Genomic DNA, 27,196 nt, shown 5'->3' with positions numbered 1-27,196 from the left:
GACCCTATCGATTTACTTACTGCACAACAACTACAAGGGACGCTTACAGACAATAGTCACAAAAACATATTGTATACCCACAAGCATTGTGAAATTAAACATATTAGAAACGTGCGCTTACTCTTTTCTTTCTCTTCTATTTAACCAGACTGAGCCACAGCAACGCGTGGCCGGGTACAGCTAGTATAGAATAAGGTCTCAGTTAAAGATACCCAATAAAGGAGGGTTCTGATGAGAGAATCAGTGCATAACCATAAAGCCTTTCCATATCAAGCTGGAAAGTATTCACAGCTATAAATCAGCAGACATTAGAAAATAAACTAGGCAGCCTTCCATTTAGAGAGGTATAGTTTCAAGAAACTCTGAGATGAGTCTCCAGCAAATGTGAGTGAGAGAAGCCCCCCTCTAGTCTAAAAACACGCACTAATATAACACCCAACAATCTAAATAGTAACATGTTTCTTTTCGTCTTCACAATTTCTAATATGATATTAGTAAACTCTTGGGACGAGTTAAGATCCCCAAGTTCTCACGTCTGCACAATAGACCATAGACACTTCCTTGAAAAGATATTTCATCCACATTTTGTAGTTTAGAAATTTCTTCTTATGAATCATCCTTCCTGTTGACTCCTCTCCTCCCAGTGAGAACCTCACTATCGGTATAAATGGCTATTCACTAGCTAACAGAAGGATTCTGGAAAATTACAGCATCCCTAGCTCAAGAGAAAAGCATCTCATGCAATAACAACAACTCAATGTGAACATCAGGCCTTTCAATGCCTAGGCATTATTTTATAACCAATATGGCATTGTCAGTTAAGTAAGCCTAAGTCAGTACCTTGCTATTCCTTTATATGCTTATAATGCCTAAGTATGATGATCGCCTACAATTTTTTGCATTCAAATGTATGTTTTATTTTCCATATACTTTTGCACTTTCCAGTTAAATGCGTTTTTATTTATAAAAGATAAAGTTGCGGCAGCACATCTGATATGGATGCCACCAAAATAAAATGCAATGCCCCAACGAATAATTCCAAAAATGAAAACCGAAACGAAAACTCATACTAAATTACAAATACAAGAAGGAGTTAACTTCCCTACTAATATCACCTGATTGCTTGTAATTACAAACCATTGTATGAACATATTCCAAGGTTCACTCATAGGTCCCAAGATGCTCAAACTGGCTGTCATGTGCTCCCCCTACAGCCTCTCCATGCACAACACTGCCTGTCCAAGGTCTTTCCGCTTGCATATGTGCGTAACAAACGGGCATGCTAGTACTCTGGTAGGTGTGAGAAATGGACTCCATTCTTCCTTCTCCAGCAGCCAGCTAAGCAATGTGCGTTGCATCCACAGTTTTGGATTTTTAACAGTGGAAAGGAACTTTTGTATACATAAATAATGTAAATTAGATACCAAACGTCCATAACTGTGATACCATGATATCAGCTTCTCAGCCTAGCTAGACTGATGCACCTGTCCTTGAATCAATCAAGTATATTTCAGACTGTACCAAATCATATACTTTCCTCAAGACCCCTTTTGTTATCACAGTATGGTATGAGAAGTTTTTTACCCAAAATAACCCTCTCTACTCAAACATTTCCAGCAAACAGACTTTCAAATCTACTCTGAGTACTGCAACAACCACCCCAATGCCTGCCGTGAGCTCTCCAATCTGGCCAAGGTCAACAAGTATGTGTACTTCTTTGAGGGATGCCGACTGGTGCAGAAGATGATCGACATCTCACTTGATGGGTTCCTGCTGACACCAGTCCAGAAGATCTGTAAATATCCACTCCAGTTGGCCGAGCTTCTGAAGTATACAAGTCCTCAACACAGGTCAGTGGCAATCATAAAGTATGGAATTGGGACAGTGTAATGGCTCAGCCTATTCACACAGAGAGTATAGCAGTGAGCAGTGGAAAAGAACGCAACAATTTTAGCGACTCACTTAGGGTTTGGCAGGGCAGAACGGACACAACAATTCCATGGTCCTCCTGCCCCATCAGACATGCGGTTCTACTGCCCCATTTAAAGATAGGAGAACCCATTCTCTGGGTTACCATTGGCGGAGCCTTCGCTAACTCCACTGACAGTAACCCTTCACCCAGCGGTCTGCCCTTAACAGGTTGGCTGGTTCATAGTGGCAGTCACCCCACCTTATTGAGGGCAGTTCAGATATCACTGATTTTCCCTGCCTGTGCCCACTCAGGCAAGTAATGCACAATGGCCCTGACATTCAGGAAGAAAACTCCCTGCACATTGTGGCAATTCGTATTTTGTTTAGATAAAACATAATACTGCCTGTGACTTTGTTTTCTGTAAACAAAAATGTTTGGTGAGCGGGTGCTTTGAACACAGTTCCCATTCTGCAAACTAGCAGTGATGTGAGAGAAACCACCACTGGGGGCTGCAGGCAAAGATCTCTCAAGAGGGCATGCTCTCCACTGCTGCAGTGACAGAGGCAATTGCCTCCCCAATCCTGGGCACCTGGCCGACCATCCACCAGGATCTAAATGAGCCCTTAGTTGTTTATGTTTGAATGGACGACTGGCCATTTTAATATCCAGGTTAGAAGGCAGAGACTAGCCGGGGATTCCATTACCCCCATTCTGTCTTTGGGTCTTCCCAAGGACGTTACCATCCTTTACCTTCCTTTCCTCCTGAAGATCTGACCTTTCTACTGGATACAACATAGACTGAATCTAGGGCTTGATCCATAGCCATAATGTCAAGTAGCATGCAAAGATGACAGCGGATTAACAACTACTAAAGCAGGACAGAGTCTTCTCCCTAGACAGGAACTCAGTTAGATTTTGGGTCTTTTTCTTCAGTAGTGATTGGACTACAATATTATGGTTCTTCATGTCTGACTCCTCTTATAGGAGTTTGGTAAGACTCTGTATTTGTGCCTTTCACCCAACATACCATCAGGTAAATTTTGGGAAATAGGCTTCAACCCTTCTGGAATGTAAGTGGGTTCTTCCTGTGGCCTCAGTCAGACCCCAGTAGCAGACTGATGTTGGTTTGTTGTCCGCGCACAAAATAGTTTTTTTTTTCCTTTCTTTACCTTTTGGATATTTTTTTCTACTGCCTTATTTACAATTGGTGAGAATGGGAATGTTCATTCACAGCTGTCTTCATGAGGTGGTCCATTGGATCTGGCCTAGGTTATTTCTGTGTTGTACTGAAAGATTTTAAAGGTGCTGAACATGTTCACTTTTCTGAGAGTCTGACCTCCATTCTATTAACCATAACAGTTTGCTTCTCTGCTTAGTCACATTATATTCCATCTTATTCGTGCTCTTCACTTATTTTTACTCTCTTGTGTCTAACTTACCCTGGTTACCCTGGTCTCAAGCTTCTCAGAAATGTGGCCCAGGAATGTATTAATATCCAGCCCTTTCTCAGTCCTGAAAAAACCTTACTCTGGCTAGCATCTGCATTTGTAGATGGAATTGATCCCTGATTTGCTGTTTTAAAGTGTTAAACTGACAGGGTCGGACTGGCTCGGCAGTCAGGCAGTGCCTGATCGGCTGGTCTCACAGATCAGTGTGTGGGCCGATTTTTTTTAGCAGGTTGTGGGCCTGCTTTATGGCCAGGTGGGCCTTTTTCTCTTGTTTATTTCACTGATATTGCCACAAGCATTGCCTCCAGCAAACGCAAATGCTTGCAGCCCCCCCGTACCTTGCAAAATACCCATACAGCTTGCCTTTACAAGTTCAAAACTGGCCTGATTTGCAAATGTGGGCTACTTTTTCAGCTATCTGGTTCGCTAATGACGGCCACTTTTATTTTGGTGCCCGGGCCAATTTTTTGTCCCAGTCCGAACTTGTCCACCGATAGAGGAAGATGACCGCTCAACTTATTCTTGCTGTTTCATGTTTATGTGGTTAAAGACTTTCTATCAGTGATATGCAGCTGGTAACTAGACATAATATTGAATTCAAAATATAGAATAGCCATAATATCGAAGTCAAAATATAGAATGGACAAAATATCGAATGGACAGAATATAGTGGTGAAAAATATCAAATTGAAGGTAAGTAATATAATATCAATTTTTTAAAATATAGAAAGTCAAAATATCAAAGTATATAATATAGGTATTAAAATATATCGAATTTTTAATAATATCGAATTTTTTAAAGTGTTTTGTATGTTAGTATATGTGTGAAAAGTGTATATTATTTTTGTAATTTACTTTAAGTAATGAATTTTATGGTTTTTAATTTTTGCGTAATTTAATACTGTGCCAGGTTGTGGGTTTATAGGGGAATAGGGTGGGAAGTAATTTCATTATATTAAATGAAATATTAATTTTTAGAAATTTCTAATCATTTTTAATTTAATTTTGCGTTTTAGTTCTGTAGCGGGTTGTGGGTTTATAGGGGAATAGGGTGGGAAGTAATTTAATTGTAATTAGTTAAATATTTTTATTTATTGATTGGTATTCGTAGTATTATAGTTAATTAAGTTGTTTTTTTTTAAATTCTTTTTATTAAAGTGAAAAACATAAAAGTCAAATACAGGTACCTTACTTCACGGAGCATAATACAATTATGTCAACATAAAATAGATCAACGGGCGTTCCCTAGAGCAACAACAATGTTATGAATAATTGCTGTCGTGCGGTCGCATTAAAACAGGAGAGATGTACTGTTCAGATCAGCCAGCATTAGTCACAGACCCCACCACCCCAAGAGACAGAGCTATGCAAACAGGATATTTCCAAGTGGCAGGAGTGCGTAAGGAAAGAGAACCAAAAGTGAAACTACGACCGCAACAATCATGCAATACTAACACCCTATACATTCTGTAAGTTTATGCGAGCAATTATCACCCCCGGGACCCATCTACCCATCGAACAGGCTAACCCTATAGGAAGGCACCTAGTATCAGGATATTCACAGGATATTTAACACGAAAACAAACAAAGACAATACAAAACACCCCAGCCCCCCACCCTGCACCCCTGCATATGGCTTCCGCCTAACCCCGACTAGCAGTGTGCCTGTCGCCCCATCTAACTAGGTACTAAACGTAGAAAAAGAAAGTGTGGAGGAGGATACCTTCATATAGGCTCCCAGTCTCCCCTCCCCCCGCCAGAAACGAGCAACCCCCGTGAATTAGCTACGAGATTTTGAGGAAAATAAAACATCTACAAAACAGACAGGGGAAGCCGTAAACACCGCCCAACCATCGGTGATCATAATGGTGACAAATCCTGCGTTCATTAAAGTCACAATCTGAAACCCAGTCCATAAATCTCATCCCTGGCCCTCCCGATCCTTCATGCGAACTCGTTCCATATGAACCACCGCATTAACAGGAGAGTCAAGGAGCATCAAGAGTTCGGAAAAGTTCAGTCCGGAAAGAGTCAAAAGTATTAAGCCCCTGTGGGTTCCTCCATCCCAGAAGTTCTCCCTCACCCAGTCCGATTCCCGATGTTGTTTCCATATTGACCACGATAGACCAGTCAGGGAGGGAAAAGATGGCGTTGTGATCCGGAAATGAGTACCAACAGTATCCAGGGACGGAGAACCAACAGGTCCTCCCTCGATCGTCAGCGATGTTAGAGATGGCGATTTTCCCAAGGCCATGGGCTCATTTTTGTTCGTAGATGCACTGACCAGGGACTCCATTAATTCTTTCTGCACGGGGCCCATGTTTGTTGGCATGATAGTCACCGTGGGGATCATGGCTCGCTGGTGATCACGCAGTGGAGCTGGGTCCGGTCTCATACTCATCGTCACTAATGGACCGGCGATCATTTTGTGGACTATATGTTCCACTTGTAGATGTACTGCCCCGATGGCGGCCAAGACGGTCCTCAGCGACGGCTCAGACTCCGCCCGAATCTCCCCTTCTCGATCAGCCTCGAACATAGCCACGTTCCTAGAGAGCCGGGTCTCTCCAGGGGAACCGACAAGAACGATTCGGACGGCTACAGAGGGTGACCAGTCAATTATCACGTCAGCAGTCCGTTAGTCTGCCACCGCGAGCGAAGACCCCGACCCAGAGAACCCGGCGGCGGCAAACCGGGTCCCCGGTACAGAGACCTCCGCCCACAGCTCCAGACGTGCTTTGTCACCACTCCCGTGATGGTAGAGCTACCGGGTGACCGCCATCGAAATCGGGCAAAAAAACAAGTTCCTCAGCAAGAGACCGGACCCCACCAGCGTCCCACGGCCGATATTGATCAACTAAAACCCGGGAGGGTCAGTACTCGAGGCCCCGGCTCATGATCTGGGTTAGGCCGTAAATTAAAACACAACGTATCTCCGTAATTTAGGCAGGTAAAATTCTCCGGACTTCACCATCAGACTCAGCACAGGTTCATACACACGAAAGGTGAGCGGAAATTCAGGATAGTAGACAGGATCGTCCGGCTGGAGAAGGAGGTCAGCGGAGCCGGGAGCCTACGAGGCCATCTTGGTTGCTAGCGTAGCTCCTCCTCCAGTTAATGAAGTTTTAATTGGTAATTAATTTTTATTAATTGATTATGTTAATTTTATTAATTTATTTTCTGTAGCGGGTTGTGGGTTTATAGGGGAATAGGGTGGGAAGTAATTTATTTATAATTAAGTAAATAAATATGATTTTTTTTTATTGGTATTTATTTTTAATTTATTGTTAATTAATTGTTAATTAATTTGTATTGATTAATTAATTTGTATTAATTCATTAATTGATCATTATGATAACTGTATTAATGTATTTTTTGTAGTAGATTGTGGGTTTATAGTGGAATAGTGTGGGAAGTAATTTAATAGTAATTAATTACATATTAAAAATACTTTTTGTGTATTGATAATTAATTTACTGTTAATTATTAATGTGTAATAATTTTTTATTATTAATTAGTTTTTGTTATTGAAAATTTATTTGTTAATTAATTATGAATAGGTAATTAATTGTAATAACTAATATTTGTTTGTATTTCTAATTGATTAATTATTACATAATATTAAATTGGTAATTAATTTTAATGAATTTTTTATTGGTATTGATATTTAATTAATTTGAATTAATATATTAAATCATTACTTTCCCTACTGTTAAACTCACTAGAGTGGGAATAGTAATTTTTACCCCTACGCTATCCAACGCTTTCCCTACTGTTGCACTCTCTGGAGTGGGAATAGTAATTTTTACCCCTACGCTATCCAGCGCTTTCCCTACTGTTGCACTCTATGGTGTGGGAATAGTATTTTTTATCCCTACGCTATCCAAGCTATCCCTACTGTTGCACGCTCTGGAGTGGCAATAGTAATTTTTACCCCTACGCTATCCAACGCTTTCTTTACTGTTGCACTCTCTGGAGTGGGAATAGTAATGTTTACCCTCCCGCTATCCAACGCTTTCCCTACTGTTGCACTCTCTGAAGTGGGAATAGTAATTTTTACCCTCCCGCTATCCAACGTTTTCCCTACTGTTGCACTCACTGGAATAGGAATAGTAATTTTTACCCTCCCACTATCCAACGCTTTCCCTACTGTTGCACTCACTGGAGTGGGAATAGTAATTTTTTTCCCCACGCTATCCAATGCTTTCCCTACTGTTGCACTCACTGGAGTGGGAATAGTAATTTTTACCCTCCCGCTATCCAACGCTTTCCCTACTGTTGCACTCACTGGAGTGGGAATAGTAATTTTTACCCCTACGCTATCCAACGCTTTCCCTACTGTTGCACTCATTGGAGTGGGAATAGTCATTTTTACCCCTACGCTATCCAACGTTTTCCCTACTGTTGCACTCACTGGAGTGGTAATAGTAAATTTTACCCTACCGCTATCCTACGGTAAAAATATTGTATATTTTGTATTAATATTACGTTAATATATTTATATGTACTAAAAAATAATATGTTATGTTTTTTTTATACGTGAAATTTTAAGGTTATTTGAGTATTTTCAAGTCTGTTTTAGTTAATTATATGTATTATTTCATTAATTTTAAATTACTTTTAAGACATTTCAAAAAATTCGATATTTTGACTAACTATATTTTTTGTAACGATATTTTTGTACTTACCTGTTTATAGATAAGACTTCGATATTTTTGCATTCTATATTTTGTCACCGATATTTTGGTAATTCAATATTTTTGTAATCGATATTATGTCTGTGATCCCTTCTCTTGTAAAAGTATTGCTTTTCTAGAACTTCACTGCATTGCTTGTCCATGCAAACACCAGAAGCAAAGGGCTTTTCTACTGTAAACCTTGTCACAGATAAAAAAAATCCCCAGCAAGTGTTTTGAACTTTTTGGGGGAACTGTGACTTTAAGCATAGACGTGTCATTCCCCAGCAAAGGTCGGTGACGTTTCGAGAAATATGGCTTTTACACAGACATGTATACCCTCAGCAACTGCCATTGGAGCTGAGACCATGAAAAGTACCTTAATGGTATTTAGAGGCTGTTTCTCATTTCGACAATTTCAGCAGCAGGTAATGGCACTGGCAGATACATTGGTTTACCCAGTACTACCCAATTTGATTAACACCAAGGTGTTATCTTGGGTAACCTCTCATTGCTAATGATATCCCAATTTCCATCACAGATTAGTGGGCAATTATAGAATTTGAGCAGATACATAGATCCCCAGTTCAGCTCAATTGAGCTTGGACTAAATATACCAATTTCAAGCGGTTTTTCATGACTTCAAGTTCACATTGCTATGGAAGAAATGTATCAAACTCAAACCATGTGAGTAATGCCCTACCTTTATAGGCCATGGGGCCTGCTGTATAAGCATTTCTAATATAAAATAATTATTTTATTTAGGGACTTTAATGATGTCGAAGCCGCCCTAAATGCCATGAAGAATGTTGCAAGACTCATCAATGAGCGGAAGAGGCGTTTGGAGAACATTGACAAGATTGCCCAGTGGCAGAACTCCATTGAGGAGTGGGAGGTACTGTGTCCTACACCCGTCTTGCATATATGGTCTCCCACTCATTGATAGAGAGTGGAAAATATATTGAGCATCCACAGCCTATTATTAGTTTTCTGTGTGAGGTCACCTCACCAAAATGAATTATTCCTCTAGAGCAATGGATTCTCTCTTACATAGAAGCATGAACACTCTGTTCTCCTTGAGTAACAATATGTCAATTATTCGCCTAATGCAATGTTCTAGAGGAGTAATCGGACAAGTTAAAAAGTGATGGGATTTGTTATGAAGCATTGCTTTATGTATTTCCATTCATACCGTTTTTGTGTATCAAAGTGAGAGGGGTCTTCTCAGGCATGATTCATAGGCTTTCTGTTCACCTACAGTCAATTAGCTCCTCAATGATTATACAGACTGGTTGTTTATTTTCCTCCACAAAAGAGACATGAAAAGGCAGTTTGGGCTGGAATCTGCTGTGAAGGTGTGTCAAGATTGTTGTGCGTATGCTTGTTCTCCAAGTTGAACGCAAAGAGAGACTTGAAGAGGGGAAACTCAGAATTCCAGGCTAGAGCGATACAGTTGAAGTGGTCACTGGGACCCAAAAATGGTAAATGTTTATGTGAGCTCTGACATGCAGTTCTCTTCCAGATGAAAAGAGGCAGCTGTCTCATGAGGACTGCAGTGGCACCATTTAAAGAGCCCAAGAAAAGCTCTGATATTGATGCGGGTTATGCTGCAGCTCATGTGCCCCTAAAAGAAAGAGACAATCTGTTATGAACATCGAAGCTATTTCCATTAATATGTTTCTTTATTAGAGTGAGTGACTACAGAGTGGACAATGAACTTGCATCCAATCACAGTCTCCTGAGAAAGGGAGCCCCATAGCAAAGGCACAGGAAACACACTAACACAATTGAATATTAAAAGTAGGGATTACTGGCAAGCACCACATGCATGCTCAAAACCCGCTGAAAGGGTGGTATGAAATACTTGGACAGTATGTCCAATCCAGCTTGTATATACCTAAAATGAAGGGTTGACTCTTACATGGACAACGCACCAACACCAGTTCACGTAAATCTGAGGCAGTGGGGAACTAGGAACTAAAAGCAGCACTGGAAAATGTGTTCAAATCTGCCCCATAATACATCTAGTGAGTTAGCAAGTGTATCCAGTCATCTATGGAGGATTGGGGGTGGGGTGGGGTGGGGGGGCTAATATATGTGTCTACAAAATAAATTGTGTGTGTTTCCTCAAAGCAGCTTGCCAGTTTGGAAAGCTGCTGATCCCCCTGTCCATCCACCCCTAAAATCAGCCCTGGTCCTCAACATCCCAATCGCCTGCCCTGTTTCCCATATGGCCAGTGCAGCCCTGCTCAAAGGATACACCTGATTTATATCTTGGCGTAGAGAGTACTCATTAGCAATGGCTACTGAGTTCCCTTCTCGCCAAGACTATAGTCTGGCGAGGTTGTGACGGGTTTCAATACCCGTCACTACCAAGGAGAACCTGATACCCCTCTCTGTACCTTGAAAATAACGGCTGTCACAGTGGTTCTCCTACAAAAAGTTTGGTAGAGGGCCACCATCTGTTTCAATGGCTGTCCCTTTAACATTTAAAAAATGATTGTTTTTCAAACACAAACTCCCGTAGTTGGAGTTTTTGGAGGAGAAAAAAAAACCTAGTGACCACCACACTGTGGGTGTTTTTTTTTCTCAGGGTGTGGGGACAATACTGTTTTTTTTTGTTCCTCACCACCAGGTTTTTCATGGCAGTGATGGACAGTAAAAAGGACAGTATACTATCCACCATAAATAGGGCAGGTATCGTAATGCTCTTCCTCTGATCGCCCCTAATCCATCGGGCCTTCAGAGGAGGCTCTGTTGACAGAAACCTTACTTTAGAGAAGCCTGTCTATAAATGAGGACGGACCAAGAGTTTGTCAGACAGAGTACTCTGTTGCATTTGTTACGGGGTACCCTGGCGGCAATACTCTAAATCACGCTCAATGTCTAACAGCTGAATTTAGATTAAGTCTATTCAAATTTGTCTTGTGTAGATATCCTGACAATCTGACAGCTTGGTTTAACCCATGCATAACACATATTACTACATGAAAATTAAGGGTCATATTTACAAAGTGATGGGGTGCTGTGTTAGCCTTCTTGGCTTAACGCCGCGCTCCGCTACTTTTCAAATGCCGGGCTACACCTTATTCACAACAATACTGTGCAGCCCTGCATTTCCCCCTGTGCTGGCGCTAATTTCAGCTGTCTAACACCAACGCAGGCACCCGTGCACCATAGTGCGAGGGGTACATTAGCAATCTTAAATGGCCAATTGTAACTTCTAAGTGTGCTGCTTTGTTCTGCACACATAGAAGTTGCAACTCGTTATTTTTAAAATGATTGTTTATGTACAGGAAGGGACACCTTCTTGCACATCAACAACAATGCATGGCATTTTGCACAATGCAGCGCACATAAAAACAGCAAAAATGAGGAGAAATAAAACATTTATTCTCGTTTCACCATGTTAAGACCAGGTTGTTTATGGTCTTAATTCCTACTTATGCCACCCATGTAAGTGGGGGGCAGCATCAAAATCAATGGGTGTTGCGGCGATACGCCCACCGCAACACCCATTGTACGCCCCTTTCGCGCTAAGTGTAGCGTGAAAGGGAGCCTTATTTACAAGTCAGCGTTAAGCCACGTTAAGTGGCTTAACGCTGCCTTGTAAATAAGGCAAAGCCCGTTTCACCACAGGAACGTCTTTAAAAGTGACGTTCCTGTGGCGATAGGGGCTTGTAAATATGCCCGTAGTACTGTAGTTGTCATGATAATTATCTGCTATCAAGAATATTTCTTAACTGAAATGTTCCTCTCATTGAACTTCTGTGCAAATAACTCAGGTGCTGCAGAATACTAGTTGATTCAAATACTCTTTATTGCGTTAGTATACCATAAAAGAGGGGAAAAAAAGAAATATAAAAGCAGTCAATTAAAAACAACATTAGCAAGTTAAAAGATTTACTGGCACCTGCATCAACAATGCCATTTGTTATTCCTTATTAGCGAAAATTAAGGATTCGCTAATAAGGAATAGCCAAAGGCTTTGCATGTAGAAATCGCTTAAAAAATAGCGATTCTAAACATTCCTTAATTGCGGCTCGCAAATTGCGACTCGTAATTAAGGAATACCTCCCCATTCATTCCTATGGGCCTAGAGGCCCATAGGAATGAATGGGAAGACATTCGCAATTTGCAATTCTCAATTAGAGAATCGCAAATCGAGAATGTAATTTCAAGGGTGTCAAAAGGACAACCTGTTGCACCCCTGAAATCTGCATATGAGTACATCTTGCACACACACATGCCCCAAGGGCATGTGTGTGTGTAAAATGGAACTTTGAGTGCATTTTTCAAAGTTTTTTCAAATTACCATGAAGTTCAACTTTATAGTAATTTGCTCCCCGCGAAATCGCTCATTTTTTTACTTTAATGCATTGCATTTAAGGAATCACAATTTGAGATTCCTTAAATGCAATCGCAATTTAAGTAATTGCGATTTAGAGATTTCTTAAATTGCGATAAAGGGGCAGATTCTGAGAATCTGCCCGTTTGCGACCAGTTTTTCCTTTGATGCATGTGGGCCAATAAGCATAGCACCACTTGTTAACAATTTCAGTATATTGTATACATGACCATTTCATTAGCACACATGGGGGAATAATACTCGTTAGAATGTTATAAAAATGTATGTCATAGGGTGAAAAGTGTACCTTTTTACTTAAAAATTATCTACTTTCTGCTTTTGCTTCTTATTAGCCAAGCATGAAGCAGATATCTAGACACTGCAAAAACTAGATAAAAAGTTGTATCAGCTTGGAGGATCCTTTATGCTTCCTTATGCCTTCTAACACCCAGCTTCCTACAAATTGGTGTCAACCAATTTGCAGGCGGTTCTTTGTACAGTGGGCAAAAAAATAGCAAGTATGGAATGTCCTCGTTCTTGTAGCCACAGAGGCTACATACCTGGGCGGAGTTACTTAGGGAGGTTGACCATTTGGAAATAAAACAATTAAGAGGCAAGTTTCCATGACAAAACTGGAAGTACAATTGTTTTGCTAAATTCGGTTAAATATCATCAAAGAAGGGTTCATAGTTATAATGAACTTTTATCATTAAAAACTGGGTTGAAAAGGTGCCATGATTAAAAGAAGATTGTGCTTATGGGTGTAATATTGTTTATTCACACAAATATTCAATCTAAAACCAGTGTAACTTATTAGTCACATGTCTGATAATTAAAAAGAGGGTCCTTATAATGGCACAGCACAGAGCAAGAAGAAGTACAAGAGCTTCAGCCTCCATATAAAAAAGTAAAATGCACATTTTGTGCAGTTCACGCATATATAATTGTATAATAGTGTGCAAATGGAATTGGGCAAGGTACACAGCTACTGACATATTTTCTACTGATTTCTCAGATATATTTTGTAAGTACCTCAGAAGGATTGTAAAGGATTGTGAACTGTTTTCAAAACAAAAGATAAGACCACTACAATTGAATATGACTTCGTTGCATCAGCAAGTCCATTTAAAGTTAGGGAATGAAAGAATATTACAATCATTTTACTCCTGTGTTTTACACATAGCACTAGTCAGGTTTTAGGAAACATCAGTGAGTTAACACATAAAAAATGACCACTTTGAGGAGGGGGTTAAATGAAGAGGTAAATTAGCAAAGGAGAAAAGAGGATGGGAGCGGTAGCCTACAGGAAGATGCTCTTAGCAGTAAATATAGCACGCTGTCTATCAACTGAGATGCCTGGTGGTTTTCATGATAACTACTAGAGTTGTATCTGATGACATTTCATTACTGCTGTAGGGTGAAGATGTCCTGATGAGGAGCTCTGAACTCATACATTCGGGAGAACTTACCAAGATCTCTCAGCCTCAAGCCAAAAGTCAACAGAGAATATTCTTCCTCTTCGACCATCAGCTTTTCTACTGTAAAAAGGTAATGTGATCAAATAAAGTTATTATCTAGTTTATATGTAAGTAATAAATAATACATTCAATCAATTAACTCCAGCGGCACTGGAATTACGTGGCACTTTGAGCACTAAGCTATAGAGCATGGTTGAAGGATTTTGTTAGACAAGGAAAGGCAAAGTATGTGTCATGGAATTAAATGTATACAGCCAATTATACAAATGTAGTCAAATTATGTGGCATCATTAGCTAGATATACTTTTTAGCACACTAATACAAAAGGGACTGCAATGAAAACTGCATTTTATGTTGATTCTAGTGAAAATGTTTCCTTCTAACAATAACTGACAGTGAGCCTGATTGGGAAAGCCATTTTCAGCATAGGGCCTGTACTACATGTATTAAAGCCATTTTCCAATTTGTTAACATGTTACTGAATCATATAATGGTTTAGAAAGACATAACAAATCGCTTTGTGTAAGGGGAGCATTTATGGTGTCCCTTTCAAACAGCGATTTGTTATGGTAGGGACTAATGTTTTACAACCGTAACCCGCTCACAAAACTTTGAAATGTTACCAGTTCCCGAGTTGGGACGATAACACATTCACAAAAGAGTGGAAGTCCCCTTTGAGAATCACTAGTTCCACCCTGTTTGAGGAACATTTCATAAAGTAATGCTTTTTATTTCTTGTTGAAGACCAAAACCCTTGCCCATTCAAGCAGTTGGTGCTATTAACAGGTGAAAGGTGACCAGTAACTTTTTCATACTGTTGGTAACAAGTGTTCCCTCTAATTTATTTATTTTATGTGCAGCACTTAAGGTGGTTGGTGTACTATAGTCAAGGCTGTGTGCACTAAAGACAAGCAACAGCTTAATAAGCAAGTATGTGCCACATGCAAGCTACCAAAATCGGTAGCACAGCAAAGGTGCCATTGGCCCTAATCTAAGCCAGAAAAATATTTCCCCCCTCAACTTTAGGTTGGTATTAAAAGACACCCATTACAGGGGCTCAGTGGGTTCCTTGCACATCTGAGCCCCGGCGACACTGAATCTTGTGCCCTAATCATTCTACGTATCATTCCTCTCTCTTTTCTTATCCCTATTCACTTCCACTCTCTCTGTCTCTCTTGTCCTTATCTTGTTCCTCCCTTGTTAAAGGTTTTGTCTTGTCTCATTTCGCCTCTTTATCTTTCCTACTTTACTCTCTTCCTTTCCTCTCTCCTCTACTTCTCCCTCATCCTGCTTCCTCTCTTCAAGCTATATCCTACCATTCGGTCTTCCCCAAACTCTCTCTAATCTCCCTGTGCTCTCTCTCATTCTATCCTTTCTCTATCAGATCTATACATTAACTATACTTCTCTCCTACTCATTTCGTTCATTATCTCGGACCTCCTTGGTTGTCACATATGTCTACATGTCCCCCTTTTAAAAAAATGTGTTTTACTCAAGTTTTCAATTTCTAACATTCAAAGAACATAAGGGCAAAATAACCTCCATACCCCCTCCCCCCACACTCGGGTGACAACTCTTACTCAAGTACTGTACTAATCAATTTAGTTCCGTAGGAATGAATCCCCTGTGGTTGGGATTCGCCCCAGTGGTTGGGGTTAGCTTTACTAACAAGACTCTATTTCAACCCAAACAAACCCTTTTTAGCAACATTGAAAGACCAGGAAAAAGATATAAAGTTCTAACCTATACCATGCAGTTTGCAAGCAGCTCTTTGATAACATTTTTTAGGTCACTGTGCTTGCTATATTTAGGATTGTAACCTATGAATTGCAAGTAACAAAAGGATCTCTGTAACAAAAGCAGTACTCCACTGAACTATCCAGATAAATGCAGTTCTGTGATTTGCATGGTACATGTTCTTTGCAGTAGGCATATAAACACTCTGCACTACTTTATCACAAGTCAAAACTGCCTCTAGACAAAGATCAATCTCTCTCCGGCAGGAACATTAATGACAAGAGTTATCTTTAAATGTGTACTGTTGCCTGAAAGCTGCTGAACACACAGTACAACCCTAAAACCAGCGTTGCTCCATAGGCATCCTGAACTCACATATTTGAAGGGGCTCTCATATGCGATAATGAACGAAAAAGAGTCTCAGTAAAAAAGTATTTTTCAAGTCTTTAAACAAAATAATCCAGCTCAACACGTTTACTTCAGCTGCCCAGGATTAGCCTCCTGAAATGCTCAATTCTTAAATTATAGGAAGCAGCATCCCCTTTGTCTTTGGTGCATGTCCTGGGCCTCCTGCATTGTAGCCTGACACACAAGAAAGAGGAGTTTTCACTCCTGCCCCATGGTGTCAGTGAAATGTCCTTTTATTATACCTTTTGACATGAAATGACACAGAGGTCCGTTGTAGGGAAGGAGTATTTTGGTGTTGGTTTCTCTTTGGAAGAAATGACAGCCTTAGGTGTCTGCCAGAATTTTGTAATAAAATAATAATCAATCTGAGTGCCATTTACTGTGCTTCCATCCATGAGCGTGTTCTACCTGGGGTAATGGTTCAGTCAAGATCATCGTCAGATCTCATGCCCAATGACTTTTGATTGGGCAGTGCTTTAACTTTCAGTGTTAGCCTTTTTTAGTTTCCCTTTCATTTCTTTGCTTCTTCTCTATTTATTTACATTTTTCTTAAGAGGATACTACAACTCTCTAGGCAGTGCGATTCCTGCTCATTTCATCTGCAGTGTGCCACATGGCCACTTCTTCTAAACCAGGCGTTCATAATGGAATCCTGTTCTCCTTAGTGTACCATTGTTTTACCATCCCAACATGGCCAACATATTGGTTCTAAATGTGGAGGCCATGCTGGAACTTTCTAACAACGTTAGACTATGTTCAATACCTCTGTAAGACGGGCTCCTGTTTCTCTGTTGCAAGCATATGTCCACCGTGTGTAGAGGGTAGTATGTTTTATTTGTTCTACTTTTACTATATCTTGCATATATTGTTGAGGGTGTATCTTTCAGTGCAGTTGTGTGTATGTCAGCTTCCATGGGCAGTGTGTAACCTCCTTCTGATTTAATAATACAGGAGTCTATGGAGTTCAGCTCTGTGTGATTGTGTGCAAAAATCTACCTTTCATAACTGAGTACACAGGGCTCACACTTCAGCAACAGAGTGTGCTGGGTACAACCTGAGAGTATACACTGCTGTTTCCTTTTTTGAGGTGCATCACAATTCTCACATTACTGTACACAAAAACAGACTTAGCTCATCTCCAGTCATTACTACCTTGAGTTACCTCTCTTCGGGGTATATTTACTAGGAAATGGCGCAGCACAACACTGTGAGCAATTTAGCTTTCCCACACTGCGGCCATTCAAAAACGCAGGGGGTCACCATATTTACAAGTATACAATGCACCCCTGTGTTTTCCCTTGTGCTGGTACTAAAAAAAAAGCTGCCTAGCGCTAACACAGACACCCTTGTGCCATAGTGCAAGGGAGCCCTGCGTTGCAGGGAATCATGCCTGCAAAGCAAGCACCCTTGCACCATGGTGCAAGGGTATCTGTGTTGCAGGGATGATTGTTTATGTGCAGGAAGGGACACCTCCTTGCACAGAAATAATCTTTGAAGGCGATTTGTTCAGAATGCAGCACACATAGAAAGAGCAAAAACGTGGAGAAATAAAAATAGTTCTCCTCGTTGTGCTAGTCTAACGCGTACTATTCAGTGGAGTTAGATTTTGACGTTGTCTCAGATTTACAGATCCTCGTAAATCTGGGGCAGCATAAAAAAGTAATGGGTCTTGTGGTGGAACACCCACAGCAACACCCATTGCACACCCCTTTCAGACAGGTACCTGCGTAAAAGGGGACGATATTTACTAAGCGGCGTTAAGCCTCAACGCTTTGTTTACATGGAGCTGGACATTGCGCCACTGGAACATTGGAAAAAGTGGTGCAATGTCCTTGTAAATATCACCCTTCATTTTGAAAATGCATTCAGTCACATACAGAAAGCGAGGGTATATGTGGCAGGGAAGAGTAATACAAAACTCAAAGAGAATAGGACAAAAGTTAATTTCAGCTCATATTTCAAATGTTATGATACTAGCAGTTCTTGTAGACTTATAATACTGTACTGGTAATATTTCTCAAGGGATGTTCAGTGCCAAAGTAATACCACCTGTCTCCCATTCACACTTGAAATGAGCAAACATGCACAATTCAATCTTTAAATACAAAGTTACATTTTGAAAAAAGTGAGCAGAGCAGCATTTACATCACAGCTTGTGATTGCTGATGCCTGTGAGCTTCCAATAATTAATATTTCGTTTTGACAATTCTGTTAACCATTGTTGTAATTTATTTATGTTCCTGCGCATTGCAGAGGAAATAGTTATATAGTTATATGAATGCAAATTATGTAAAAGTATGAGAGAGGAAAACATATCAGCAGCATCCCATTTATTAAGCCAAATTATAAGACTGCTTCACACAACCTCTATGCCTTTCTTTTTCCTTTCAGATTATATTAAGGTGACCACCACCTTACAGGTCATTACAGACACTGTTTCCAGTCTTGAGCTTTCATGTGATCACCTAATGCATTTTGAGTGGTGTAATTGTGCTTTTCTTCCATTAACCTAATACATCTGAAGACTCTGATTTGTAGGCAAACATTTTAAGACTGGAGAAGGTGTCTGTACATGGGGATTGGAAGACAATCTTGTAGATCATGTAAATCAAGTGAGAAGTAAATACTACATTTTTTAGGCACAAGGAGTTTAAGATTAAGATGGGGGATGGCCAACCGAGTGTGTTAAGCCTGAACTCCAGGCCCGCATGCACTATCCTTGGGAATTCTCCTGCCCACTGCTGCTCAAAACCTCTGCAATGCCCCCACACTGGTGATGTAACCTGCTGTTCAGGCGACGAGTCTGCTGAAACTGTGTTAGAGGTAGCAAGGTCTTCTGTCAGCTGCAGCTGTGGGAGAGTCATTACAGTTGCATCCGGTCACCACTGCTGCAGTACTGGGGAATAGGGCTGCGTGGAGGCGGTGCGGCCGACCTGCACATTGGAGATACGTCAGAGGTGCGGCCTAGGTCTGAGTGGCTGCCTCCAGTTGCACTGGTGGTACAAAAGGGGGTGTGATGGACGGAGCATCTGAACCAATCAAACACTCACACCCAGTCAACAGATCTGGGTTTAATCCATCACTGTTCTTTAGCCCACTCTGTCACCCCAGTTCAGACATGGCCATATGCAAATCAGTCTGACCCTGTGCTTCCCACCCCCTTTTGTACCACTTTGTTTGCCATAAGTTGGCAGGGTATGCTCAGACGTGAGTCCCTTGCTCAATTTGCCACTCGATTCAAGCAAGCTGGGCTGAAGACGGCTGAAATGCCAGAAACCGGTCCTCGGAAGCTTGTTTCCGGTCCAGGGAAGGCATGGCTTGGCAGTTCGGGCTGGACTGTTCACATGAGGCACAGGGTCAGACTGATTTGCATATGGCCATGTCTGAACTGGGGTGGCAGAGTGGGCTAAAGAACGGTGATGGATTAAACCCAGATCTGTTGACTGGGTGTGAGTGTTTGATTGGTTCAGATGCTCCGTCCATCACCACCCCCTTTTGTACCACTTTGTTCGCCATAAGTTGGCAGGGTATGCTCAGACGTGAGTCCCTTGCTCACTATGCCACTGGATTCAAGCAAGCTGGGCTGAAGACGGCTGAAATGCCAGAAACCGGTCCTTGGAAGCTTGTTTCCGGTCCAGGGAAGGCATGGCTTGGCAGTTCGGGCTGGACTGTTCCCATGAGGCACAGGGTCAGACTGATTTGCATATGTCCATGTCTGAACTGGGCTGGCAGAGTGGGCTAAAGAACGGTGATGGATTAAACCCAGATCTGTTGACTGGGTGTGAGTGTTTGATTGGTTCAGATGCTCCGTCCATCACCATCCGCTTTTGTACCATCTAGTTGCACTGGTGGCCTAGACAGGCAGAGACTCACAGATTGTTGGCAGCGAGGATGGGCCCATGACCCCTTGTTCCTTGCCCACTCCCTGCCCCATGTTGCTGGTGCCTAACTGGGGGACAACAGTAGGCCACGGAGCAGCGCGGCGGCAGCGGCCGGGTGATCTATGGCCTACTCTGGGGCACCCTCTAGGCTGTTGAAGCTCTTCTACAAAGAAGTCATGCTGGCTCCCCTACAGTTGCCTGATGGGACCAGGTGCTTGATGACTTACCTCAACCACAGTCCACGAGGACGCCTTGTGGCCTCTCTCCCCACTTGATGCCCTGCTACATGGTGCACTGCTCCAGTGTGGGGGGCACTTGGAGTGGGGGTGGCAACATTTGCCTGTGGTCCCCCCATACACGTCAAGGGGCCCGTGTGGTGCATGAGGGGTAGGGGCACCTTACCGGGGATGTCATCGCCTCAAAGGTCATCGGAGGCAGAGAACTGGGGAGAAGGCATGGCATGAGCCCAGCTGCACAGAATGACCACGAGGTACCCCATCCTTAAGATAAGCTGAGCACTGGAGGCCTACACCCTGTGGATTTATCCTGCATCTGGGGAAGAGTGCCTGCAGTTGGAGAAGACTAAGAGATGCCCTCAGACTGAGGTGTGGAGGCATTGGACGGTACAACTGGTGACCCCCACCCCCCGCCATGTGTAGAGACAGAGTGACCCACGTACCCAAACAAACCAAAAGGGATCAATTTACGTCCACTGGCCCGCGAGACAATAAGACACCTCAGGTGGGGACCTTCATGTGCCCCAGGTGCATACCGGTGCCCAAATATTGATGGCTTTTGAGACATCCAGTGCAAATGTTCAGGTCAAGATTGACTCTGTCTCCCAAGATGTGAACTTCCCAAGAGCAGACCTCTGTAGTGTGTGGACAGATGCAAGGAGACGGAACAACAAGTTGCCCAAATGCAGGAGGACTTGATGTCCCTTACCGCCACAGTGGTGACCCTCAAGACGCAGACGCAGAGGTTGGAGGTGAGTGTAGGGGAAATCGAGAGTTGATTAAGGAGGTGCAATCTAAGATTTGTGGGGTTCCGTGAGGGGGCTGAGGGCACTGCGCCTGAGCAGTTCTTGGAGTGATGGATTAAGGAGATCTCGGAGCCTGCCCTATCCTCTGCTTGTGGCAGAAAGGGCGCCCCGCTCTTTGGTGCCACCTCCCTCAATGGGAGGGCGTCCTCAGACAATGATAGCGAACCTCCTTAACTACAGGGACAGATTCGCATTACTCAGCGAGGTTCGACAGCAAGGAGACCCGAGGTTCGAAAGTCATGTCATTCGTATTTTCCCCAACTACACCCAGCAGGGCCAGCACCAGCAACAGACGTTTGCTAGAGTCAAGCAAAAGTTGAAAGCCATGGGCCTTACATACATGGTACTATCACCGGCGAAATTGAAGGTGCTGCATGGTGGGTGCTCACATTTCTTCATAGCCCCAGAGGTGGTGTAGTGCTGCCTGGAGGTCTGTGGTGAGGGCCGCCTCAGTGATCGTGGTCTCAAGATGGTGAAGGGGGGTCTCAGGGGGGATGCCGACGGGGCATTGTGACGCACACAGTCCAGGAGACAGAGGAGATCGTCCCCGGAAGTCCGAGTGGTGGTGCGACAGGACAGAATCCTGGACATAGAGGCCCAGCGGCAGGAGAGAGAAGAGGCCATAGGCCTTGTGGAGGCGGTTACCTCTGCAGTGTCGGCAGAAAGTGGATCGGATGTGGTAGACGACACACCGAACTTGGAACTTAAATGATTTTCTTCATTTGTCTGACTCTTTGGTCGCCTCTCCAATGCAAACAATGCTTGGCTCACCCTGGCTAGCCAGATAGCCTTTTGTCTGCCTGTGTCCTTGAACGGGCGGGAGAGGTGATCGGGGGTGATCGAGGATGAACACTGCCAAGACAGCTGGAGATTCGGATCTGGTTAACGTAACCTCTATGTTGTGGGGGTATCAGTGTATTGCATTTTATGTGGGGAAGTCAAGAGCGGGCGAGGGTTCTTCAGGCGGCAGCGTAGGCTGTGGTGCGGCAAACACTCGAGAATAACCCTCTCCACCCTTCAGCGTAATCCGTATAATGGCGATATCACACTCCTAGACGTTAGGTCCTACCACTAGGCAATGCACCTGGTGGCGGTGAATGATTGATTAGTCACACTTCCGGACCAGTCGATCTATAGGATGAAAGGTAACCAATTTTCTGGTCTGCTCCTGTCTCCATAACCTCTATGGTGGAAAGGGAATATGACAATTGCGCCATCCACTCAGGTGGCAATAGAGGCATGGCGAAAGGCCATCGGCCAAATGGTTTGGGTGGATAAGGTGCCACACAAGGCACCACTTTAGGAGGGTGTGTGGTTGAATGAGATCAGGAAACTAAGAGGGTTTGAAGCCTGTGATCTATTGGGGATCTCACGCATGGGAGATCTCCTCGAAGAAGGTGAGCAGATACCATTTGCAACTATTCAGCATGACTACTCCATGCTGATCAACCAATTTCTAAAATATGAACCAATTTCTAAAATATGCCCACTTACGCCATGCTGTGTGGCCAGAGGGCATAGAAACGCTAGATATGCCCAAGTTTACACCCATCAGAGGGATGGCTGATACTGGGAGAAATGTCTTCCAAGGCCATATTTCTTACGTACAAAACACTTAACAACCATATGCTGGACAGGTTGGCCAAATTGAGAGAACAGTGGTGCCTAGAGGTGGGGTACATGGAAGATGTAGACTAGGAGATGGCCCTGATCACCCGAGGGAGGTGGCGATAAAATCCCGCCTGCATCTGATCCAACTTAAAATCCTTCACCCAGTGTACTACAATAGGGACTGGCTACATTTATTGCGAAGAGCGACCTCACCGGACTGTCTCCCATGTGGGGCGGTAAGGGGTTCCCACTTCCATACCTTCTGGATCGGGCCGGATGGATATATTAGATACATGTGGTGATAGTACTGAGCCAGGTGGTGGGTGAAGCCGTACCTCTTGATCCCAAATACATCTTGTTTGGAGTGCCCGGTGATGTCGGTAGTCCTAGGCCACAACTTCTTATTTGCAATTTAGGGCTGGTGGTGGCTAAGCAGGATGTGGCACGACGCTGCGGGCGCCTTAGTCCCTGATATTGGCATAGTGGAAGAGAGGAATGGACCTGTATATGGCGGCTGAATGTGTCACATGTATGGGGTGCCCAGGTACATTTCACAAGATCTTGGGTGGGTAGGTGGGTGAGATACTATGATATACCTCGCTCACCAGGAGCTAGCATCAACTCCATTGCCATCAGTGAAGTGTGGTGGCATGTGGACGAACGCTAATGTAACCATTATTGAGATAACTCCAATGTGTGTAATTGCCTTTAGTGTTTTCACTGGAGGGTGTGATTGTGTGCGGGCGCCTCCTTCTTTCTTCAGTATTCACTGACAGGTGCCCGTTTAGTGCCTTATTGCAATGTTTGCTGCAGTATTTGTGAAACGCGGTGAATGCACACAAAAACAAATAAAGATGTCTTTTTTTAAAGATTAAGAGGCATATTATCAAGGGCCATCTCGCCACTTTTTTGGCTTTAAAAGCCAAAAAAGTGGCGATAATATTATCTCCCTATCAACAACGCGAAGCTAACATGCATTAGCACATGTTAGCTGCCGTTTTTGTAACACCACGGATTTTAGCGATATACATTGCTAATGAGATGCAAAGAAGGCGTTCCTGACCTTACTCCATGTAAATAATCGCTAAAAAGACTTCGCGATATTTACAGGCATGGAGCATATCCGCGAAGTGGATTTACAGGTTAAGTCCACACTCCCATATTATCAAGCATTCCCTTAGCGCTGTGAATCATCGCTTGATTTCACGTGCTATTGCCAATTATCGCCCTCTATCGCAAGTTTTCACATCGCCATTTAGCAAAGCGTTGCTAATACGCCGCGAACACGGCGATGTAAATCAGTGATAGACGGCGATAACGGAAAACGCGATAAGCGCAATTTGTGATGTTTATCGTATTACCTTGCCCCTAAGATTAAAGTAGCCCAGAAACACACAATGTTGAGCCAAAAACCAGGACCAGCGCCCATTTTCCAGTTCTAGCTTTGGGCCGTAGCCAAGTCTAGCCACAAAGCCATGTATCCTCCCACCCTCAATTGCCATAAATGAGCCTTCACGATCCCCAGCATAATACTCAAGACCTAAAGGCTACCCTTCAGGCACCACGGGATGGTACCTCAGTGAGCCCTCAGCCCATCCTGAGTTTAATTACAGCATTTCCCCAGAGACAGTTAACCTGAGTTCAGTTTCCCCAAACGGTTGCTAATATCCCAAAAGACATTAAAGTCACTTAATCTGCCCTCAAACACCCCCAGCAGGCCCTACAAAAGCCCATTTTTCACCACAAGACACCTTCGGTCTACACTCAGAGCTCATCTCCAGGCACAAACAGCTGGCCTTCAGAGAGCATTATTCAGCCTTCAGAAACCCCCATTTGGTCATTACACTACCCTTCAGCTGGGCCGAGTATACTCTCAGAGGGCTAGTCCTGCACTAGCCGAAAATGTCCTGGTATTGGGGAGATAGGTTTCCCCCCGTCCAAATGCCCCTCTTGAGTGAATCCACTGACAACGATTTATGTGTGACATGTTTCTTCTAAAAGGATTCCAACAATGGTACATTTGCACTGGTAGAGTTTGACAGTGACCTGCGCTGGCCTGTGTTCATGTCGTTTCTTGCCTAAATGGAGAGTGCCTTGTAGCTTTCTGCAACTTTGCATTTCTGGACTCAGGACTTTTTCCATTCTTCAGCTGCCTTTTATTAAAAAAACATGGGTTCTAGGAAGAAATTTAAAGAATTTGCAGTGTTGTGGTAGTGTCTGGGGTCGATTCACAAATAGGATTCTTTTAAATGCTGATCAATTTGAACCTGTTGCAGAGCCTCACTAAACAGCCAGACACAATTGCAGAGATGTCTTCGAGTACACTGAGATGTCATAACCAGTGCCATGTATTTTTTCAGGATCTATTGCGGCGTGATGTCCTGTACTACAAAGGACACATCGACATGGATGAAATGGAGGTACTAGATGTGGAGGACGGAAAGGACCGAGATTTCAACCTCAATGTTAAAAACGCATTCAAGCTGCAGAGCAAGAGCTCAGAAGAGGTTCACCTCTTCTGCGCCAAGAAACCAGAGCAGAAAGCACGTTGGCTGCAGGCATTCGAAGACGAAAGAAAGCGAGTGCAGATGGATCAGGAAACAGGTTTGGACAATGCGCCTGCTATCCCAGCTCCATAATGAGTCATTAAAAATGTAAACTGTTCATGTTCCTTCAACCAACTTAGAGGATACCTAAGGTTATCATATTTGTTTGGTAGGTGACCATGGGTACACATGCGATTGTCAAGCTGTGGAATAATAATGCATGCATGTTACTGAATAGGAATCTTAAAGAACATTATCATTAGGCCTGGGCGGTGAGCTCTGCAGCGTTTGTGCAGTACGCAGAGCACGCGGAGTTCCGAAAAAACTCACAAGGCAGAGTTTTTTCCTTGCTCGCCACCGTTAAGTTGGCGGGCGAGGAAAATCCAACAATAGACCACCTCCCTGCAAGATTTGTCAACGCGGGTGGTCGCGGATGGTAGTGATCACTCGTGTTGAGAAACCATCCCTTTGCGTTGAGGAAGCTGCCACTCAAGTAGAACATCAACAAGAGCGGCAAAAAGAAGCTGCGCCCTCTTGCGCCGCACACGGTGATATTTACACTGCCTAATTATCATTACCTTCGTTAATGAGGCAGCCATTCAGCTAATAAATTGGTTTGCCAGCCAGTGTTGGTCACCTCAGCCAAAAATTATTAGGGAGTCCTGGTCTTTCACAGTGCATGCACAATGCATGAGCATGCTCTCTGTTGACCTAGGTGTGTTTTTCTCCAAAGCTCATTCTCACGTAAATTCCACATAATGGACTTTGCATGTTTCACATGATTCTTGTTTTTATTAATCTGACTCATTGTGGGTCGTTTTAATTTACAGGGGAGTGGTTCAAGAAGAAAATGTCTTGTGCAAGCTGTTATAAAACAGGATGTGTGTCGCAGCCACCTGCGCTGCGCCTGTAACTTTCATCTTGAGACATTAGAAACTAGGGAACATACTTTAAGTAGGAATCTTGCATGACTTTCTATGTGAGGGAATACCCTGCATACAATTTTCAAACATAAAACTGCCCAATCGTATTTCAAACATACAACTGCCCAATTGTGTTTCACGTGATCAACAGAATTTTTGTGAAAGTTACATGTGAAGAAAATGATGCAATTTCGCACATGCCAAATTTTGTGGCGTGCACGGAGGCACACATTCATCAGTTCTCCTATGTTGAAGCCAGACAGTGTGTAATTATTCTGCCTAATGGTTATGGGGTTCGTGGGAAGCTGTGAGCAGTAGCGGAGATCTTATGTGTAATGGAGACTCCATAAAAGCAACATGACCCTACTCTGCTATCCTTGTTCCCTCATGTTGCCTACAATTGTTCTATTCCCAATTATCGAGGCAAGTTCTCAAGCAATAGGTTAAAGAAATGAGAGTAGGAAAAAATGGCAGTTGATCGGCAACAGTCTATGTCACAGAACGTATTAGCTGGATTTTGTCTCACTTTTACGCTGGCGATAAAAAAGCAGTCTAGAGCCAATGAAGGCACCCTTGTAACATGTTGCAAGGGTGACTGCATTGCAGGGATGATTGATGTTGTGCAGGAAGGGACACATAGAATGCAGCACACACAGAAAGAGGATAAAACGAGAATAAATAAAAATACTTGGCGTTAGCATCTGAGGCATTCCCAGGTTTACAGTTCCTCGTAAATCTGAAAACACCCACAGCAACACCCATGGATCGCCACTTTCACATGGTGTTCTGCGTGAAAGGGGAACATATTTACAAGGCCATGAAAAGCCACGGAAAGTGGCTTTGTGCGGCCTTGTAAATATTCTGCAGAAAATTGTGCCACTGGAGCGTCAAAAAAAGTGACACTCCGGCAGCATAAAGGTGCCGCTAGGACCTCGTAAGTTAGGCCCTCTGTTCAGAAAAAGCTAGAGCTCTCAGAACGGCATGTTTTTTCAAGACTAAATTCCAGAATTATAATTTATCTTGTTTTCCCCAAAGTTTCTCTTTTCTTGCACGTGGCCCTATTAAGTCAGGTCCCCTTTTCTCTCCATTTGATGGGTACTTGAATTTATTTAAATATTTTAAGTTTAGTTTATCCGTTTTAGAAAGCTATAATTTATTTTTACTCCAATTGAGTGCACTCATTATG

General features: G+C 42.9%; 1 protein-coding gene across 6 annotated transcripts in view; it reads left to right on the top strand.

The window, feature by feature from the left end:
- Positions 1 to 27,196, top strand: part of ARHGEF4 (Rho guanine nucleotide exchange factor 4) — a 639,140-nt gene that overhangs the window by 596,193 nt on the left and 15,751 nt on the right. For all 6 annotated transcript variants that reach the window (XM_078666094.1, XM_078666093.1, XM_078666095.1 and 3 more), the window contains 4 exons: positions 1,618 to 1,850; positions 8,802 to 8,931; positions 13,801 to 13,932; positions 24,902 to 25,145. In XM_078666094.1, the coding sequence (XP_078522220.1) occupies positions 1,618 to 1,850; positions 8,802 to 8,931; positions 13,801 to 13,932; positions 24,902 to 25,145 (739 nt within the window). The remainder of the gene's footprint in view (positions 1 to 1,617; positions 1,851 to 8,801; positions 8,932 to 13,800; positions 13,933 to 24,901; positions 25,146 to 27,196) is intronic.

The sequence above is a fragment of the Lissotriton helveticus genome, chromosome 11, assembly GCF_964261635.1.
Source record: "Lissotriton helveticus chromosome 11, aLisHel1.1, whole genome shotgun sequence".
NCBI lineage: Eukaryota > Metazoa > Chordata > Amphibia > Caudata > Salamandridae > Lissotriton > Lissotriton helveticus.
Note: the sequence above shows the minus strand (reverse complement) of the source record. Positions and strands in the feature narration are given on the sequence as shown.